Raw genomic sequence first — 21,188 nt, 5'->3', positions numbered from 1 at the left:
CTCACGGCCAGCAGAAACTCGAACCAGCCCTCGGGTCTCCCATTTCCCTTCCTCGACAAAATCAGAGGCATCGATTTACTCCATGAATCATTTGGGGGCAAAAAAAGATTTCAGTTGAAGGAATGAAACTCAAGTCATGAGATTAAAAAAAAAAAAAAAAAAAAAAAAAACAGGAGTCCAAAAAAAGTGAGCTATTTTTAACACTCAGTCATGGACAGGGTGGCCTGGCCGGCCTGCACATCCACTGAGTGTCCTAGCATTTTCCTCTCCATGCCAGAAGTGCTGCAGCAGCGTGAGCACTGTGCTACCGCTCAGTGTAGGAAGGGCATGCTTTCCACACTCACGTGCTGTGACACACACTGTTAGGCCGCCAGGGTTGGGGCGGAAGCACCAGAGCCACTCAGCAGCGAAGCTCTCTGCAGATGGTGAGGAAGAGCAGGACGTCAACTCCCACGCCACGTCACGCACAAGGTGAACCCCAGGGGGAGGCCTCTGGCCCAGAGGTTAAGGTGCCAGGTAAGACACCCACATCCGGGGCCTGTGTTGTGACGCAGTAAGTGAAGCTGCCGCCTGCGATGCCCAGCATCCCATGTAGGCATTGGTTTGTGTCCTGGCTGCTCCACTTCCGATTCAGCTCCCTGTTAATGGCCTGGAAAAAGCAGTGGAAGATGACCCAAGTGCTTGGGCCCCTTCCACCCACGTGGGAGACCAGGATGCAACTCCCGGCTTCGACCTGTCCCAGCATTAGCAGCTATGGCCACCTGGTAAGTGAACCGGTGGATGGAGGATGGCTCTGCCTGTCTCTCCCTCTCTATAACTCTGGCTTTCAAAACAAATAAATAAAAATAATATTTTTAAAGATGCCCACATCGCACACTGGACCACCAGGGTCTGATACCCAGTTTCGGCTCGAGACTCCATCTTCCTGCTGATGTGCACCCTGGCCTGGGACGGCAGCAGGTGATGACGGCTCACGTAATCGGGTTCCCACCACCCATGTGAGAGACCCAGATGGTGTTCCCGGCTCAAGGCTCCTGTCCAGCCTGGCTGGGCCACTGTGGGCATTTGAGAGTGAACCAGAAGATGGAAGCTCTCTTTCCCCGTCTTTGTCTTTCTTTGTCATCATTCAACTAACCAACAAACTAGTTGAACATTCACTATAAAGTTTAGTCCCACAAACCTCCAGACATAAACTCATGTCACACTGGGGCTAATGACAGCATGGCATACTCAGGAGGGGACTGCACTGTTCGTAACAGAACTGCAACAAGAAGTGAGAGGAGGGATGGACGGTTGAGGCCGGCAAAATGGCAGCTGCACAATCTAGGTGGTGAGTGCATGGGTGCTCCCTGCCCTGGTTCCCCCACATCTCTCTGTGGAACTGTTCATAATCGAATATTGAGCTGGGGAGTACTGGGCCAAGGATTAAGCTACAGACACGGGTGGGGCCACAGTGCTCAGGCTCCCAGCCCGTTGTCAGCAATCAAAGGACTACCAGGCCATTCGGGAAAACAGAGGTCTCCAATTCTACGCCTGCCTCCAGTGGGCTAAGTATCAGGCAGCTCTCAACCACAATGCCATTGCCACCATGCACCCCTGGGCCCCAGGGCCGGGATACCAGGAGCATCAGCCTAGGGTTTTATGTCTCAAAGAGGGCTCAAGAAGGCCTGGTATACATGGTTGTGGTGGGAGAAGTGGACCTACCTAGCTCGCCTGTTTTTTTAAAGATTTATTGTATTTATTTGAAAGAGTGACAGAGAGAGGGGAACACACATACACACACACACACACACACCATTCTCCTACACACTGGTTTACTCCTCAATGGTCCCAATGATTGAGGCTGGGCCAGGTGGAAGCCAGGAGCCAGGAACTCCATCCAGTCATGCACATGGTGGGCAGGGGTCCAAGTACTTGGGCCACCTCCTGCTGCCTTCCTACTGCATTGGCAGAGGAATTGATCAGCCAGGACCACAACTGGTGCTCACACATGGGATGCCCTTCATGCCATAACACTGCCCCTTCTTTTTTATTTTTTAAAGATTTATTAGTTATTTGAAAGTTAAAATGAGAGAGACAGAGAGGGAGACACAGAGAGAAGGATCTTCTATCTTCTGGCTCACTCTCCAAAGGCCCTAATAGTAGAACTCCATCCAGGTCTCCCACATGGGTAGCAGGGGCCCAAGCACTTGGGCCATCCTCTCCTGCTTTCCCAGGTGCATTAGCAGGGAGCTGGATGCAACATGGAGCAGCAGGGCCTTCTCCGACTGGTTCTTCTTATAAAATGAAGTGTAAGGAAGGCCAGGAGCTAACACTGTGGAAGGCAAGGGAAGCACGGGAGGCCCCCCGGGGGGGAGGTGTCCTTGGCCTCTGCAGCCAGTCAGCCAGCCAGCCAGTTGTGCCTCACATTCCTCAGGTGGGGCCGTTTACCCCCAGGGCTCAGCTCCTGACCCAAGAAGGGGGCAGAGGTAAGAAGAGGAAAAAAAAAATCAGGAACAGCAGGTTGAGTGGCTTCTTCAGAATGAAAATATCTGTATAGGGAGCAAATACATCGTTCACTTGTTACAAAGAAGGGAAAAGCCCAGGGTCCTATGAAAATTTCTTTAATTTCATCTTCTGGAAATACAGGTTTCATTTTTATCTCCATGATACAAAAATGGTAAATATCTGACAATGACCTATATGAAGCAGGAGTACTGACACAGATGTGTGGGTCTCGTCACTGCACAGAGAAATGGCTGCTACACGCTGTAGCGTGGTTGGGACTTCCCACACGCCACCTGAGCCAGACAGACACAGACAGAGAAGACGACCAGGCAAGACACCGGAAGGCGGACACGGCGTTATGGGGAAGAACAGAGCTTCAGTCTTTGACCCCGCCCATGAGAAACATCTGAATGAAGTGCGTGAAGGCCAGGGCTCCTGCATGGGCTGCTGTTGATGGACTGAGCGCCTCATCTGCAGGCGGCGCTGGCGGGAAACGGGGACACAGAACCCACGGACCACAGCTGCCCCCAAAACCAGGGCCCGAGAAGAGGCCGCCGCGAGCCTCCCGGCCGTGGGCTGTCCTCACACCTCTCACAGCAGGCCGCCCCCCGGGTGGGTTCTCAAACACGCAGTTCACGAAGCAAAGGTCTCACGGGAGTCACAAGTGGTTAACTGGTTAATGTCGTACACATCCGTGACAGTCTGCAACTGTGGTGAGTGCCAACACTTCGTTTAGATTAAAAAGGGAGAAGGGAGACACAGCCACAAAAATAAAAACTGTTATCTTTAGGAGACACCTGTGGCCTGAACCCCTCCCGCACCGCATTCTCCAGGACTAGTACAGCTTGGCTTCCAAACGTGCCGCGGGCCCCTGCGCGGCAGCCCTGTGCTCGCTTCGTGCCGTCCTGGTTACCACGTGTCGGGAACTTCAAAGAGGTTGGCAGGGCTGCCCGAGACGCTTCCTGGGGGGAACAGACAAAGCAGAATCAAGGACAGCATGAGCACCTTGGGTTGCAGAGCCAGGGCGCCCAGCACGGGGCAAAGGCAGCCTGGGACGGGTGGGTGTGGACAACTGTGCGGCCCCTGTGGGAGAAGTCCCCAGTCGGGTCTTGTCCCTGGACGCTGTCCGGGCAACAAGGGCGAACCACAGGCCCATCACGGGGGTGGGGGCTGGGGAGTGGACAAAACACTTCCCTCCACCTCCGCCTCGGACTGCCTTGATTTCTTTATTTTATGGGAATTAGACATGCATATTACAATTTCTGTCTTGTTGAACACACACTGCTCAAGTATGCATGGATTGTGAAAAATATTTTTGCACCAAAATAAATTGAACTTTTAATTCCATTTTCTGTGAACTTTTGGAAACACCCCCATATTTCTTACTAGCAACAATGCTGGGCTCTTAATTCGCTTAATCTTCAAAAAAAGCACACCCCGGTGCTATCAATATGCAAGGCCAAACTCAGAGCTAGGGCGACACGCCCAGCCTCACACAGCTAGGAGTCAGCGACAGGGGTCTGCCTCGCACAGGAAGGCATCTCTGTGAGGTGCTGCCCAGGGGAGTCGCAGACCCCTGGAGGGGAAGCAGAGTTCCTGGTTCCAGCAACGCTGGGTGGGACGCTCCTTCTGAAGCGCTCTCTTCAATTACGGGTGCACCCTGAGGTGAGAGCCTTCCGCTTTCATTCACACAACTGGGCCGTGACCGCGCACTGGTCGGGGAAGTGTGCTCCTAGGGCGCGTGTGGCAGACCTGCAGGGGCTGCACGGGGCGCTGCGCACGGCAAGCCGGCAGGGACAAGCAGCAGAGCCTCTGCCCAGCTGCCAACACCAAGATTCAAAAAGAGAGAGAAATCTCTGATGATGTCTCCGATAGGGAGGGGGCTGGGGCCGGCCTACTAGGAAATCCCTTGACTGACAGTGACAAGCAGCATTAGCAGGGCTGCCTGAAGACATCGGTGTGAGCACCAAGGGAAAGTCGGCCAACAGGACACTCCCACCTCTGATGTCTGTCACACCCAGATCCAGAGAGCTGGGACGAGGAGACCAGGAGCAGGCAACTTTGAATTTTCTGCCCTGGGTCTCGCCTCTGTGTCATACCCTGGGACTCCCAACATATCAGACTGCAAGGCAAGATGGCTCCTGAAATGGGAAGGTGAGCAGGAGACGAGCTGCGTGAGGGATCCCGGGAGCCAGTTAGTAAAGGATAGAGATGATTTCTTCCAAATACGCCCCAGAATCACGACCCACCAGAGGCGGCCCACGGTGAACCCAGCCTGACCTCAATCGCACTCATACCACATCCAAGCCAAGGGAAATAAACCTGAGACCGCTAACTCACAGAGAAACAGCACAGTAACCAATCAGCTACTGAGAGGTAAATGCTACAACAATGTGGGGAACCAAAAAACACATTAAACCAGTTGAGAAGAAATAGAGAAAAACTGCTACAGGCAACTGCACAGTACTCTCTGTCACCTGCAGCTGCCTTTAGCTTGGGCACACGTGTGGGGTCAGGTGCATCGTCCCACCCATGGGAAGTGACTGCGAAAGTGGAGGTGGGTGGGCTGGACCAAGTCTTGGAGCCTCACCTACGATAGGGGCTGGTACCCTGTACACCGCACAGGACTTCCTGGCTATTCCTCATGCCGTCATGGCTGCTCCCAGGAAGCCTGCAGCGCTGAGCAGGAACGACATGCAGAGAGCCCAGAACTTCAGGAGCCTCTGAGTGGGTAATGAAGGTCCCTGCCAGGCTCTTCCCGGCACTCTCCAGGCAGAGAGGGCTGCAGAGCGGTGAGGGACCAGTCTCGAAGCCACTGGGGCAGCTCTCCAGAGATGGGGTGCACAGCCCTGTTCTACCGCAGTGCGAGACTTGTTGAGGAGCAGTTTTCGAGTTTAAACACACTTCAGGCATCCACCTCCTGCGATGGCAGGCCTTAGTCCACATCTTCCACTCTATATGAAGACTAACTTGGTCTGTACACTTAAATGTAAAAAAAATCATACTGGGCTGGCGCTGTGGAAGCATCCCATATGGGCACCAGTTCGCGTCCTGGCTGCTCCACTTCCAATCCAGCTCTCTGCTATGGCCTGGGAAAGCAGTGGAAGATGGCCCTGCACCCACGTGGAGACTTCCTTGTGGGAGGAAGCTCTTGGCTCCTGGCTTCAGGTCGGCCCAGCTCCGGCTGTTGCAGCCATCTGGGGAGAGAACCAGAGGATGGAAGACCTCTCTCTCTGTCTCTGTCTATGCCTCTCTGTAGCTCTGCCTTTCAAATAAGCAAATAAATCTTAAAAAAAAAAAGTCACATATAAACCTGGGGGAGAAAAGAAACGACAAAGTCTTTGCCACCAGCGTAAGGAACACATTTCTTAGACATGTCACCAAAGGCAAACAATGGATAAACTGGACTTTGTCAAAATCTAAAACATCAACTCTTCAAAGATGTTGCTAACAAAAATGAAGAAAAAGGCACAATCTAGAAGAAAAGATTTGCAAAAGACTCAACAGAACTTATATCCAGAATCTATAAAGAACCCTCAAGGCCCAGCAAGAAGGAGATAAACAGCCCAGTGAACAGACAGGGAGAAGATCTGAACAGACACTTCACTGGAGAGACATGGATGGCCGACAATCACCCGAGAAGACGCTCAACACTGGCAGTCGTTATGGAAACAAAAGCCCGAGCCCCAAGGAGACGCCACTTCACACCCACCAGGATGGCTGAGAGAGCCAACAGACAGGCGCAGAGACTGGGACCTCAGCCTGCAGAGGGCGCTGCACCCGACAGTCCCTTTGAAAAAGTGTCTCAGCTTCTTACAAAGCCAAATACACGATCACCATAGGACTCAGCGATCCCACTCCTAGACACTCGCTGAAAAGAAATGAGAAGAAACAAAACCCTGTACACAAATGCTTACAGCAGCTGTGTTCTAAGTTGCCAAAAACTAAACGCACTCCATGTGAGGAACGGATAACCAGCGACGTGTCTACAAAAGGAAACGCCACTCAGCAATACAAATGAGTGGATGGAGATGGCAATGGCAGGAATGCCAAAGGCACCACGCTCAATTACAGCACTTACAAGAAAGGCTCAAAAGGCTATCTGTGTCTGATGTCATTCACACAACACTCTGGAAAAGGCAAAATTACAGTGACAGAAAGCAAATCATTCGTTGCCAGGAAGGGGCTGCCTAAAAAGGAGCATGAGGGAATTTTCTGGAATGACAGAACTGCTCTATATTTTGATCACAGTGATGGTTATAATGGGGACTTTAAAAGTTCATGAAAAATGAAATAAAACATTTTATTTGGGTGCAAAAAATTTGAAATCCACACGTAGGTTTTTTGTAACACACATTTTTCATTAACTTTCTGAAGACTCCTTGAATGCATGAATTCCAAAATTTGGGGGACCAAAATAAGCTTATCATTTCACTGCACTCCCCTGCCCTTTCTGAAGTAGCCTCATATGACTGCACACACTGGCCACAGCTCTTCAGGATGCACATGTACCCACAAAGGCGGGTTTTCATACCCATTCTCTCTTAATACAGCTGACCTGCAGAAGGTTTTACGGATGTTGCAAAAAAAAGGAAAATTTTCATATGAACTATTATGATAATGATTTGATCAAGAATGTCTAAAATGGGGAAAAACAGATAAAAGTTGTATACAGTATGTGATGTCAAATGTGTAGAAAAATGATAGGTAAAGTAAAAATACTTGTGAATAGAGTATCAAGTGTTAGGACTGTGGTGTTTAAATTTCTTCTGTTTTCCAAATTCTTACAGTGAGCCTATTCTTTTATTGACAGAAACAACAACATGAAGATTAGTGCACTCACAATGTGATGCGTCTGCCTCTTGGGCCGCCCAGCTGGCCGGAGCAGAAAGGAAGAGACGTCCCTCCCCAGGTGAGCCCAGCAGGGAACCTAAGAAACTGCACAGCATGCTGGGGATAGAACTCTCCTTTGGGGAGCGGTCCCGGGGGCTGTACCTAGGAGAGCTCACCAGCGCAGGGACGCGGGTGGGTGTCCCACACTTAGAAGGTGGAGCTCCCCTGGGGGCTGCCTCCTGTGCCCCCTACAAGCAGAAAACCGTGCTTTCATTTAACAATTAAAAGGCTCATCGGGAGGTCCCTGCACTTGGCTAGCCCGGTCTCTTAGGTGACTAACAGCAGCGACTGTGTATTTTGTTTCTGACTTTAACGAGGCCTGGAGGGTGTGAGGAGATTCCTGCTCTAAGTAGGCTCTAGGTTTTTATACTGTAACCCTCAGGGTTTAAGCTTGAAAAGTTCAGCAGCTTAGTCAAGACTCCAGTAAAACTCATGGCTCCCGGCAAACATTTAAAGGTCTCGTGTGCTGTGTTTTAAAGGTTAGGGCGGGCGGATGACCTGGATTGACGTCTCCATTTACAGTAAAAAAACACAAACCATGAAGAGGCAATGTCTCTTCCTTCTGTTCCCCCTCTGTGGCACCCCAGCTGTTGGGCTGTCCAGGGGTATTTAGAGAATGGTCAGCCCCTGGAACTCTATGCTCGGCAAGCACAAGTCTCCCTTGGAAATCCATCAATCCCTACAGAGCTTATTCTAGCACACACGGCACCGGGAGTATGCTCCTTCGTGCTGGGAGGAAGAGGAGCCAGCACGGCCACGCAGCACCAATCAGGACAACTACAAAGGAGGGGACTTGCACTGTCCATCCACTTCCTGAAAGCGGAACGGAAATGGCTACACTTGAGAGAAAGCATCTGCTGCACACGTGACGTGTACACAGAACACGGGTCTGGAGGCAGCCACCTCCTGGATTTCTACTGAATGACTTCGTCATGTGACAGCCCAGCTTCGTCACTGTTTCTGACCTACAACGACTGCAAGAAATACCTGCTCCCACGACGCACATTCCGGATAAATGTCAGCCACCGCAGGGCGGTGTGGGGCATGAGTCTTGCAGCCAGAAGCCCTCTGCACACCAGCCACATGCCTGCCATACACCTTGACTCTGCCTCAGCTTCCTCTATGCCTTACCAGGTGTTTGTAAGGACTGGGAAGATAATAATAAATGCTGTTCTAGCACAACATCTTAAACAGTGTAAACCCAATAAATGGTTATTTCTTTTGCTCCTTATGTCACGTTGTTACCTGGAATGGGGAACAGCACTGTCACAGAATCTTAGATATAGAAATGCATAGCTAAGCAAACGACAGCTTTGTGGGCACTTGTTAAGCATCAGCTGTCCTAGGGTTGCTACAGCATATAGTAGTCCCTGGTCCTTGTCGCTGCTACTTCTTCCTTGGAAGACAGAAGACTCCCGCCAGTGGGGTCCTGCCTTGTACGTTGTTCACACTGCCCCGTCAGTGCTGCCATCTGTCAAGGGGGTCTCCCAAGCACCTGGGCTCAGGGCCAAGGCCTCAGAACGTTTCCTGTGGGACGCAGTGGCCACAGTGCACCCAACACGCCAATGCATGCCCCAGCTCCTGGTGCACTCCCAATGCCTCTGAGAGCTTAACACAGACCCTTAACAGGGTTTTGAACTTTGTACACTCTCTCTTATAGGGGCTTATTTAAATAACTGAGCAAGCAAAATTGGTTGATTCACCAGGCAGCACCTGATACGCTGACCTACATCCTGCTGATACTAACAGGATTCAACGTCCGAGCCAGGTGACAAGGAGCAGTAATGTCCCAGCTGGCACTGTCAGGAGGTCTGCCTGGGAGAACGGTGCTGCAGAAGAAAGCCCAAGTCTCTCAAGCTCTCTGACTTAATTCAACGTTGTCAAGACGTCTCTCTCTTTTTCTTTTTAGGTCGCACTGACAAAGATGAACAGAGCCTACGGGTTTTTTTTTTTTTTTTTTTTTTTAAAGCTCAAATCTCGCAGCAGTGACAGCTTTAATGTCAATGGGAGGGGAAAAAAACCCTACTTTATTACAGTATTATAAATCCAAAACCCTAAATAACTTATAGAAAGCTTTCACTTAAAACAATGAAAGCTATAAAAGGAACTAACTTATTATTGCAGTCTATTATTTCATATTTTAACTTTAGTATTTTTAACATTACACCAATATAGAAGGGAAAAAGCCAAAAACCTGGTCCTTGTAATACATACACTGAGAGACAGGGATACAGACGGGGAAAAGCACTATCCCATCCCCCCACATCAAGCACACTCTCTAAGGCTAATGTCTCCTAATTAATATTTCTTGAGCACGCACAATGAGACACTGCCAGCAACCCATCATGTCCAACCACTCAGGATGCTACAAGGTTACAAACTTCTCCAAAATGTGGGGAAACCAGGGAGGCCACGCCAGGGAGCTGCCCAGGTTCAAGGAGACAGCTAAAATTGACAGTCAAGGCTTCAGACAAGAATGTAAGTTTTCTGCTAAAACTAAGCTTTAGGATATTGTATGAAAAGCATATAAAACAATTCTGCTATTTCTGTGATCTCATTAATATCAGTAAGATTCAGAAAATTCCCTACACGCCACACGCACAGGAGGAACTCGTGAGAGCAGAGTGAGGCGTCAGCTGGGCTGTGAATGGCTTCCGCAGCAGGACTGCCGCCTTGCTCTCTGGTCTGGCTGTGAGCGCCGCTAACCACAACTGCCACCACCCGACGTGGGACAAAGGAGAACGAGGATGACTCCTATCCCGAGTGCACAGACCCTAATCTCAGGTCAAAGCACTGGCTCCCTTATGGGAGATTAAGGGCCCTGCCGCCTTAGGCAATTCATGTACGCTTTGGGCCTCATAAAATGGACATAAAAGGACAATAGTGGGTAGCTCAGAGTCCTAAAATGGACAATGATGAGTACCTCAGAGAACTGAATGAAGGAATTTCTGTCGAGCAGTCAGAGCGGTCCTTACACACAGCAAGTACTCCATGAGTACTGCCAGTTTCCGCCATCCCGCCTGCTGCCTGGCCCTGCCACGGCTGGACGTTGCTCAGCACCACGGGACAGCCTCTCAGACTTGCTGACGGATAAGCGAGCCCCTTTCTGGTCTCTTGCTCTAGCACCACATAGGACCCACGTCCCAGGGGCTGAGTTAGGACTGGGATGGCCCACAGCGTGCCTATAGGGTGGACAGGACGTGGGGTCCGGCTGCAGGCCTGGCTTCTCTTTCCGCTCTGCTGCGTGCTAGCTGTGAGCACCTGCTCCAGCGCTCTGAGCCAGGCAGCCACATCACCACAGGAGGGAGGCTGAGCCCCTCCCTCAGGGCTGCTGTGAGAATGACACGAAGTGAGGAGACCAATCGCTCCTGCTACAGCGTCTAGCATGTAGTATGTTCCCAACATGTGTTCATTTCCTGTTTCCTTGGCTTCTTATATAATTCTGCTTAGAAGAGAAATCCAGGTTGCCTGGGGTTTCGCTGGGAACAGAAAAAGCTCTGCTACTGAAAATAATGTGTCAGGGTAGGCGTCTGGGAGAATTTAAATGCACATTTTAAACACTGAGGCTATATTCAACACATGAGGGAACTCACTAAGCCACGCCCACACAGGAGAGAGATGACCGCGATGGACCGCCTGTCTTCAGTGAGACCCCGCCGGCCATATGCTGCCACAGCCAGGCTTTTCAGAATTTCTCTGATGGACTCAACCCTAAAAACACCCCATCTGCTAGCGGACCACCTGGGCTTTGCCACCATGGGAAGCTGTGCCAGAGCGCTGCCCCGGAGTGCTGAGTTTCCAGGGTGGCTCAGCAGTGTGCAACCCCAGGGTTTGCCAAGATCCAATACAAACCTGCTGGCGAGAGTTCCTTCTTCATCCTTTTACATTTCTTGGCTTTTTTCCTGCCCTCTGAGAGGGATTCTGCACAGGAATCTGACTGCTCCTGCTCGGGGTCGGAAATCTCCCCCAACACGCTGTCCTCCGAGCCGCCTTCTCCTTGAAAAGGACTCAGATTTCTCTTTACTGCTGTGCTGGTAGCTGTCAAACTGAAATGCAAAAAGTGGAGCAACATGAAAGGTGGTAAGAATAACAGCAAGGCCAGCCCATAAAAATATTTTAATACTCCTTAAATCTATGAACACTCAAGCAGCAATCAGCAAACACAGGCAGCTGCTGCCTATAAAAATTAAGAGACCATGTTAAGAACCAACATGTAAAAGTATGCCCATGACAAACATTCAAGGTAAAGTGCTCCATTATGCTAGTGCACAGATATGAGGGTACTTCAGAAAGTTCATGGACAACGTATAAGCCTGAAAAAACTGCATGATTTCAAGTTCTTTTTGACATGAAAATACACTTATCTTTGAATTCCCCCTTTTCCGTGCTGCCCTTAGTGTTAAGAACAAAATTGTAAAGACAATTCCCGGTCTCTGTTTTGGTAAAGCTACTGTAACAGAAGAGTATTACTAAATAGGAGCAGTACTATAATAGAATAACAGTTCTGATAACATTAAACCAGAAGACAGACTCCATGACTGCCTAATAGACACACGAATGGATTCCTCACCAGTCGGCTATGGCACTGCTCAAAACTAGAACCCAGCAAGAGTGTACCACGCCCACATGCAAAGCTCTTGTTTCCAAAATGGCAACTTGCTACTTAAAGTTAAACCTGGTTTCACTTTTTTCTAAGATTTATTTGAAAGGCAGAGTATATGTGTGTGTGTATATTAGAGAGAGAGAGAGACAGACAGACAGACCAACCCGCATGAGAGACCAGGAGGAGGCACCTGGTTGCTGGCTTCGGATTGGCACAGCGCACTGGCTGTAGTGGCCATTTTGGGGGTGAACCAATGGAAGGAAGACCTTTCTCTCTGTCTCTCTCTCACTGTCTAACTCTGCCTGTCAAAACAACAACAACAACAACAACAACAACAACAACAAAAACAAACAAGAGCTTCATCTGGGTCTCCCTCGTGGGTGCAGGGCCCGAGCACTTGCACCATCTGCTGCTGCATTGGCAATGAGCTGGACTAGACCTGGAGCAGTCAGGGCTGGAGCTGTTGCTAATACAGGATGCTGCTGTCACAGGTGCTGGCTTAGCCCGCTGCACCACAACGCCCCCCCCCCCCCCCAGTTTCACTTTAAAAACCCTTCAGAATTTGACATGTTGAATTAAATCAGATGATGTACCCTGAATTTTCCCCTTAAAGAAATATGTTCCTGAAATATAACTTGATAAAAACAGCCACACGACCAGTGTCTCCTGTCTCTGCTAACTGGGTCTTATAAATAGATTTTTTTTTTTTGACAGGCAGAGTTAGACAGAGAGAAAGGTTTTCCTTTGGTTCACCCCCCAAATGGCCACACTGGCCAGAGCTGAGCCGATCTGAAGCCAGGACCCAGGAGCTTCTTCTGGGTCTCCCATGTGGGTGCAGGGGGCCAAGCATATAGGACCATCTTCTGCTTTCCCAGGCCATCAGCAGGGAGCTGGATTGGAAGTGGAGCAGCCAGGACTCAAACCAGTGCCCATATGGGATGCTGGCATCAGAGGCAGATGTTTAACCTACTACACCACAGCGCTGGCCCCCATCAATAGATTTTCTAAAAATTATAGCCCCCCTGGGGCCGGTTCTGTGGTGCATTGGTTAGGAGACTGCCTGCATCGCCCTCAAGTTATGCAAACCAGAAAAAAAAAAAAAAAATCAAGGCATTGTGTGTTAGGGAGGCCACTGGAGCAGAGAAGGCGGTGGAGGAGAAAAGAAGAGAACACGTGCCTCTTAGCCTTCCTAGAAGGCGAACACTTAAGAATGCTCCAAATGAAACACTCCGCGCCCTCCACGTAGCTCCTGCTGTCGCATCTTTTCTATGCCTGACGACTGCACATGACAATTCACGCTGGTGAAGAAGGAAAAGAATCAACTGCTCCCCTGGTGGTTCTGCCAGGTCTCAGAAAGCCACAGAAGCAGAAGAGACGGGAGCCCGGGCCTCGAAGACGGGCTGGCTAGCCTTCCAAGTGTCTTCTTTCTTACATCTGTGAGTAGAGCTTTTAGAAACTCCTCTTGTTACCGAACGGCCATGAGAACAGGGAAGATACCTATGGCAATGTTTTGGGGAAACTTAAAAATCCATGTGAAAGTCACTGGTTAAAAACTGCTAATACCTTCAAAATGGTGTGTGTTTTTTTTTTTTTTTTTTTTTTAGAAAAATTTATTTAGTTAGTTGAAAAGCAGAATGTCTCTCTCCCTTCCCTTCTCTCTCTTGCTCTGACACACACACACACACACACACAGAGATCTCAAGATCTATCCATCCATTGATCCACTTCCAAAGTGGCTACAACTGTCAGGTCTGGGCTAGGCCAAAGCCAGAAGCCAAGAACTTCATTCAGGTCTCCTACATGGGTGGCAGGGGCCCAAGTACTTGGGCGATTTCCCATTGCTTTCCCAGGCACAGTAGCAGGGAGCTGGATTAGAAGCACAGTAACTGGAACTTGACTGGCACTCTGATCTCTGATATGGGACACCAGTGTCACAAGCAGTGACACTGTAATTCAGGCCACCTAAAAAAAAAATTTTTTTTTTAAGGCTTGGAAACAGTTTGGCTGATTTCAAAAAGTTTAAAAAATTCTGAAAGTATGCAGGGTCTTCAAAAACTCATGGAAAACACATATTATATTATGTGCTTTCAAAAGTTTTTTTTGCACCAAAATATATCAAGCTATTTTTAAAAAATGTTTGTTTTAATTATTTGAAAAGGCAGAGAGACAGAGACACCCCCCCCACCCCCATCTGCTGGTTCACTCCAAAAATGCCTCCAACAGCCAGCACTGGGCTGGGCTGAAGGCAGGAGTTGGGAGCGCAATCTGGGTCTCCTGTGTGGGTGTCGGGAACCCACACCTGAGCCTTGCAGGGTGCACATCAGCAGGAATCTGGGATCAGGAGTGGAGACAGTACCAGAACCCAGGCATTCTGACATGGGATGCAGGTGTTACAGGCGGTGACCTAACTGCTGGGCCAAAAGCCCACCCTGAACTCATTTCAAAAATTATTTATTTATTTGAAAGGCAAAGTGACGGGGAGGGAGAGTGAGAGGTATTTTCTATCTGCTGGTTCACTGCCCAAGTGCTCCCAACAGGATGAGCCATGCTGAAGCCAGAAGCCAGAACTCCCTCTGGTTCTCCCACACTGGTGGCAGGAACCCAAGCACTAGGACAATTACTTGCTGCCTTCCCAGCATGTCAGCTGGAAGATGGACTGGAAACATAGCTTCTGGACCTTGAACTCGCACTCCAATATAGGATGTACCACAATGCCTGGCTCCTAAACTTATTTCTTAATTTCATTTTTCCATGAACTTTTTGTAACGCCCTTGTTTAAGTAAGAAAACAAGAACTCATTGTTCCAATACAAAAGGGGAAGAGGCCCCAAAACTCTTCTGTACTAAAAATTCTGGAACCTGCTTGCTTCGGAGATGTAAACATTTACTGCAAACTCTAGCGGAACCACTGGTATTAAAAATACTTAGCGAGGGGCTGGTGCTGTGGCACAGTGGGTTAAAGCCCTGGCCTGAAGCGCCGGCATCCCATATGGGCACCAGTTCTAGTCCTGGCTGCTCCTCTTCTGATCCGGCTCTCTGCTATGGCCTAGGAAAGCAATAAAAGATGACCCAGGTTCTTGGGCCCCTGCACCCATGTGGGAGATCCAGGGGAAGCTCCTGGCTCCGGATCAGCGTAGCTCCAGCTGTTGCAGCCGTCTGGGGAGTGAACCAGCGTACGGAGGACCTCTCTCTCTGTCTCTACCTCTCTCTGTAACTCTTTTAAACAAATAAAATAAATTTTCAAAAATACTTAGTGAAATATAAAGTCCATAAACAGTCCCCACTAAATGTATAAATTTTGTGTATGATAAAAGTGTTCCTCAAATTTTAGGGCAAAGATGGACTTCCTTTTTTTTTTTTTTTTTCCAAAGATTTAAGTCAGAATTACAGAGAGAGAAGGAGAGACAGATAGATGGCGAGATCTTTCATCTGCTGGTTCACTCCCAAGTGACTGCAACGGCCAGGACTGAACCAGGCTGAAGCCAGGAGCCAGGAGCTTCAACTGGGTCTTGCATGTGGGTGGCAGGGGCCCAAACACTTTAGCCATCTTTCACTGCTTTCCCAGGCTATTAGCAGGGAGCTGGATTGGAAATGGAGCAACCAGGACACCAACTTGCGCCCACAGGGGATGCTGGTATCACAGGTAGCAGTTTACCTACTGCGCCACAACATCAGCTCCAAAGATGGACTTTAAAAATGGTGTTGGGCCAAGTGGAAGAGCATAAAATCAGACCCATTGCTTACACCACACAAAAGACAAATGCCCAATAGGCCTGGTTTCTGTGAAGAAAATGACAACTATACAAGCACTAGAAGAGCTGAGTGAATTTCTCCAAATCTTAGGTTCATAGAAAAAGGTTTTATTACTGTGACTTACAATCCAGATACAATGAAGTATTTATAAATGTAACTTCATGAATGTAAAAATCTTTTGCATGGCAATAAAAATGTGCAAAGTCAAAAAAGAACAAATAACAAACAGGAGAAAATATGTGCAACAAACATCATAGATAGAAGGTTAAGTTCTCTAACATATAAATAACTGAAAATTAAAAAGAAGGACCAAAAATCCTACTGAAAAACAAGAAAGCTATATCTAAACAACTCACTACACACACACACACACACACACATTCCTTAAATGCACGAAAAGAAGTTCAACTCCATTCATAAAACAAAACAAAACAACACTGAAATATAGCTTCTCACCTACTAGACTGACAAAAATATGCAAAGGCTTGATAACCCACTCTGTTAGTGAGACAGAGGAGATGGGCACTCCCACACATTGCTGGTGAGAATGTAAAATAGTAGTACAACTCACTCTTAGGGAGGGGAAGTGGTAACATGTGACAAACTACATACACATTTACTCTTTGAACTAGCAGTAATACTTCTGATAATTTGGAAGGTACACTTCCAACAGAAGCAAATTACATAGGGATGTCATTCGTTAAAAGCATACATTGTAATTGTAAATCATAGCAAACTGCTTCATTGTCGACATGCAGTAAACTCTGTGACTCTTTATGGTACACACAATCAATGAAGTACTACACAGTCACAAAAAAGAACAAAGACCTCAAAGAACTGAAAAGGACTTCCAACTTAAAAAGCTGCAAAACCAGGTGGAACTTATGAACCTGGTATTTCCAATCTTGAGTGGGGAATGGGAGAGAGGGAACTGCACCCACTTCAGTAGCTTTGCTTCCACAGCAGAAAGAGCAGAGTGACAACAGAAACGCTTAGATGCATTACAGGACGGAGCTAAATGTGGTAATGTCACTGGAAGACGGGCGTACAAATATGGACAGAGGAAAGGCAAGATCCTGTGGGGATGGACTGGAATTAGAGGTAAGGATTGTGCCTGGGGTTGCTATAATCAGCATGTGTGCAAGTGCTCATGTTTGTACATGCACACACACAACAGTGTGTACACACCCAGGTGTTTGTGTGTGTGTGTCCATGCACACATCTCCCAGCTCTGTCCACTACAGGACCTGAAGTGAAGGCACTCCAGAGTGATGAGCAATCCAGTGCCCACGTCTTAGACTCTAACACCATCCATACCAAAAGGAACCAGGGCTCCTCAATGGACTGGCTGACCCCAGGGTTTCAGCAGGAAAGTTTAAATGAGCCTAAAACGTCTTATAAAGTACAAGATTACTCAAGAAATGACAGAGCATGTCACAGGGCCATAGAAACCAGCTCGAAATGGCTGTCATTGGCCAAATCTAGGGCAATTTTAACAACAAAATAATTAAGGGGCAGTAAAACTCTAAACCACTGGGAAAAATTGGAATCCATGAGTACATGAATATGTATAGTGGCAGTGGGGGGGAAGGGAAGGAAGGAGGAAGGGGAGGGGGTGAGGAGAGCAAGCCCTCTGCCACACTGAGTGTGACTGTGAAATGGTCAAGGTGGAGAGGAATGGAGGTGGCAAATCCATGACCATGCGAAGACAGGAGGAGGCAAAAACCACCAAGAGAGGCTGAATCTGGGGAAACACTCTGCCGAAGAGCACGAGATCTGCAGGGTCTTCGAGCGCCTCTCCACAGACTGACACACTGGGAAGGACACAGCTCCGCTGATGCAGTCAGACTCTACCACCCGATTCCAACCTCGAAGAAGAACAGCAAACTCAAATGAAAGCTGTTCGGGGTTTGGGGAGCTGCACTCTCGAACACTGTTATCACCCCAAGAAGATCTGAAGAGCAGGAAAGCCAGACGCAATACACGGTCATAGACCGCATCTTCCACTGCAGAGGCAGACCCTCCAAGTGGAAAATGGTGACAGGTGAATCTGGACCCAACAGTAAATGGGTGTTCTTCGCAGTACTGTGTGATTTTCTTTTTTTAAAGTTTCAAATATCTGGGAAGCATGATGTGGAATAAATGAGAAAAAGCAAACCACTCAAGAGCAGCTTCAAATACCCACTGTGACACAATGCAGACTGACGTGTGTGCATTGTACGTGACAATAAACACCCACCCACCTGCTAAAACAAGGCTGCAGAAGCCGTCACAACCCCTAACAACGATTCACTTGATAAATGCCATCTCCTTCCAGCTGCCCAGGCTCCCCTTCTCGGAGTCGGCGTCCTGTCTGCAACAGGCCAGCTCTTTCCCCACCTGCTGCCACCACAGGCCCTCCCTTGCCCCTAGACTCTCACAACTGGATCCCAGTTGGCAGGGGCCTCCTTCAAGTTCATTCCTTACAATGTTACTAACGTTCTTCCAAAGCGAAGATTTCATCAAGGTGCTCTCAGCTCAAAAGCTTCCATGGCTTCCCACTTCCAAGCCCAATTTAAACTGTTCAGTCCGGGACCCGGGATCCTCTGACACCTGGTCCTAATCCACTTTCCTAACCAATCACCTCCTCCCCAAGGCCTTGGCCTGCACAGACAACAGAGGTCTGCCTTAATGATTCCATTACACACCCTCTTCCCTGTGTCCACTGTGCTATCAGAGGGTTTACAAACTGCACCTCCCGTCTCCATGTTACTGTTTACACTCACCCATCACCACCTACCTCTACCTGCTCCAGAGCCATGCTCCCCTGAGGATACCCTCCCGTGCTGGTTAGTGTTCTTCCCCTCCTTAATTCTGCTCATCTGTCTCAAGGAGCCTTTCACTAATTCATCATTATTTACAATAAACAAAGACTGTGAACAGTGCCACCAACGGGAGACTGGACAAACTGGGGTATATTCACACAATGAAATACAAGTCTTAAGAATGAGGGGCCAGCACTGTGGTGTAGTGGGTGAGGCCACTGCCTGCGGTGCTGGCATCCCATATGGGCGCTGGTTTGAGTCCCAGCTGCTTCTGACCCAGCTCTCTGCTATGGCCTGAAAAAGCAGTAGGGGATGGCCCAAGACCTAGGGCCCCTGCACCTGCATGGGAGACCTGGAAGAGGCTCCTGGCTTCGGATCAGCACAGCTTCAGCCATTGCAGCCATCTGGGGAGTGAACCATCAGATGGAAGACCTCTCTCTCTCTCTCTTTCTCTCTTTGCCTCTGCCTCTGTAACTCTGCCTTTCAAATAAATAAACTAAATCTTTAAAAAAAAATTAAGAATGACCGATATATCCAACAACATGGATGAACCTCAAAACTGTCCTGGGAAGTAGACGAAGCCTTCATAGAAGAGAGTGGGTATTTCACAACCCCATTCGTAGGAAACTCCAGGAAAAGCTAAACTAATCTACGAGGAAAAAAATTCAGAAGACTGCTGGGGGTGGGAGGGTAAACAGGGACTGACGGGTGGAACATGAGGGAACTTTCTAGAGCGATGTCACTGTCCGGTGACTTTCTAGGGGAATGCTTTTGTCAAAACTCCTACTTCAGTAGTAGGTGGACATTCTACAGCTATAGGGATTAACTGTTTTAATTTTAGCATCAACTGCAAATGATTTTCTAGGCACTTGCTAGAATTTTTTTTTAATCTCACCCGCAGGTTATGATGGTATTTTGGCCAACAAGGCCCAGGCATTTGTAATGCTCCTCTCCACAGATGTCTGAGTGTCTACCATGCAGAAGGGACTATGCTACAGCTACCTCTGGAAAGGCTTTTTTGTATAACTTTGAAGCTCACAAGGCATTTTCAGAAACACACTCTCAAGTAATTTATGACACGTATCTTAGTTTCTAATCTGCAGTTTGTGCTCCCAAATAAAAATCATCAGCGTTCCAGGAAGGGTTATTTCTACTGCGTGAGAAATTCCTCAGATAGGTATGTAATTATGCATGTTGTATGTTTTCACATACATGTATATATGTACAAGTATATGCACATGTATGTAACACCTGCACTAACAAAATTTTCTTAACTGCCACCTGCTAATCAAAATAAAAGTTCTGATTTCATCTCACATAATTTAATTAAAACGGTTTTGGATCAAAACTAGTTTTTATTTTATAAAAATCAGATATACATTTAATGCTGCCTTTACGAATGTGATTTCTTACACATTTTGAAGGTAGTATGTGTGTGTGTGTAAAGACACACCCAATACATGGATGTTGATAAGGTCTTCTTTTATAAACTGATTCTAAACATCAAAAATTAAAGTGAGAGTCAGGTAAAGCAATCTTCCATCAGTAGCAGCTCATTTTGCATGCAGTTATAACACACAGGAGAGCTAGCTTATAATCAAAACGAAGTGCACAGTTAAGTCCACTGTAAGAAGTCGTGATGAACTGAAAAATAAAATGTTACAGACACAACTTGGTATGTCAAAATTGAACATTAAACCTAAATGTTACTGTCAGCTACCAATCAAATTCTGCAAGGGTGAACATCTATATCAATTTTTTCCTTTTGGAAAAAGTGCTTGCTTATAGCAAGGTCATATTTACAAACTCCTACGATACTCTTTTCTGTAAAACAACAGAAAAAAATGTGGTTTGCCTCATGAAATGTTGGTATTACTTACACACAATGAACTTCACTCATTTTAAATTTGGTTAACTTTCGGAGTTGTATATGAGCAGGTAACCATTATGACCATCAAGATACAGAACAGTTCCTCACCCCCTAAAAAGATTGCTGTGCCACTGTGCATTTCATTCATGTCCCAGCAACCCCCAGTCTGCTTGTGGTCCTTCCAGTTGTGCCTTTTCTAGAAGCTCGGATGAATGGAATCACACAGTGTTATTCTTTTATGATTGCTTTTTTTTACTTAGCATAATATAGAGAGAGCCAGCCACATTGCTGGAAGTACTGACATCTCATGTCAGTAAATGGTGTTTCACAGAACAGCTACAGCACAATTTGTTTATTCATTTACCAGTTGACAGATATTCGGGATGCTTCCAATTTTTTGTTATTACAAATGACAATGTTATGAACATTTGTGTACAGCTTTGCTGTGAATTTAACTTTCTGTTTCTCCAGGATAAATACTAAGAATCTCTGGATGTTGTGTAAACATACATTTATAATATATGCTTAGCTTTACAGGAAACTCTCAACTGTCTACTGATCATTTGTATACCTTCCTTGAAGTATTTGTAGAAATATCTTGTCTCCACTCCTCATTTTTTTTAAAGATTTATTTTTGATTGCACAAGTTTTTTATTAAAGCCAGTAATCCAAGAAAAATATACCCTTATTTTAGAATAAAGTTCCTAAAGTCTAAAATTTTAATCTTTGGAAATTTGGGGAAAAAAACTTACCACACTGCACAAAATGACAAAAGTACT

General features: G+C 47.5%; 1 protein-coding gene and 1 long non-coding RNA gene across 12 annotated transcripts in view; one reads left to right on the top strand and one right to left on the bottom strand.

The window, feature by feature from the left end:
• Positions 1 to 202: 202 nt before the first annotated feature.
• Positions 203 to 3,834, top strand: LOC149120611 (uncharacterized). The gene is made up of 2 exons (XR_016226286.1): positions 203 to 516; positions 2,629 to 3,834. It is a non-coding gene; the product is annotated as an uncharacterized LOC149120611 (long non-coding RNA).
• Positions 2,588 to 21,188, bottom strand: part of PARN (poly(A)-specific ribonuclease) — a 173,122-nt gene continuing 154,521 nt past the window's right edge. For all 11 annotated transcript variants that reach the window (XR_016226277.1, XR_016226280.1, XR_016226279.1 and 8 more), the window contains 2 exons: positions 11,233 to 11,426; positions 2,588 to 3,449 (listed from right to left, as the gene is read on the bottom strand). Coding sequence is in view for 7 of the 11 variants with exons in the window: in XM_002711762.6 (XP_002711808.2) it covers positions 3,397 to 3,449; positions 11,233 to 11,426 (247 nt within the window). In the remaining 4 variants the exon portion in view is untranslated. The remainder of the gene's footprint in view (positions 3,450 to 11,232; positions 11,427 to 21,188) is intronic.

This window comes from Oryctolagus cuniculus, chromosome 19, assembly GCF_051225735.1.
Source record: "Oryctolagus cuniculus isolate XC-2025 breed Fujian yellow rabbit chromosome 19, ASM5122573v1, whole genome shotgun sequence".
In the NCBI taxonomy this organism is placed as follows: domain Eukaryota; kingdom Metazoa; phylum Chordata; class Mammalia; order Lagomorpha; family Leporidae; genus Oryctolagus; species Oryctolagus cuniculus.
This window is presented reverse-complemented; position numbering and strand designations above follow the sequence as displayed.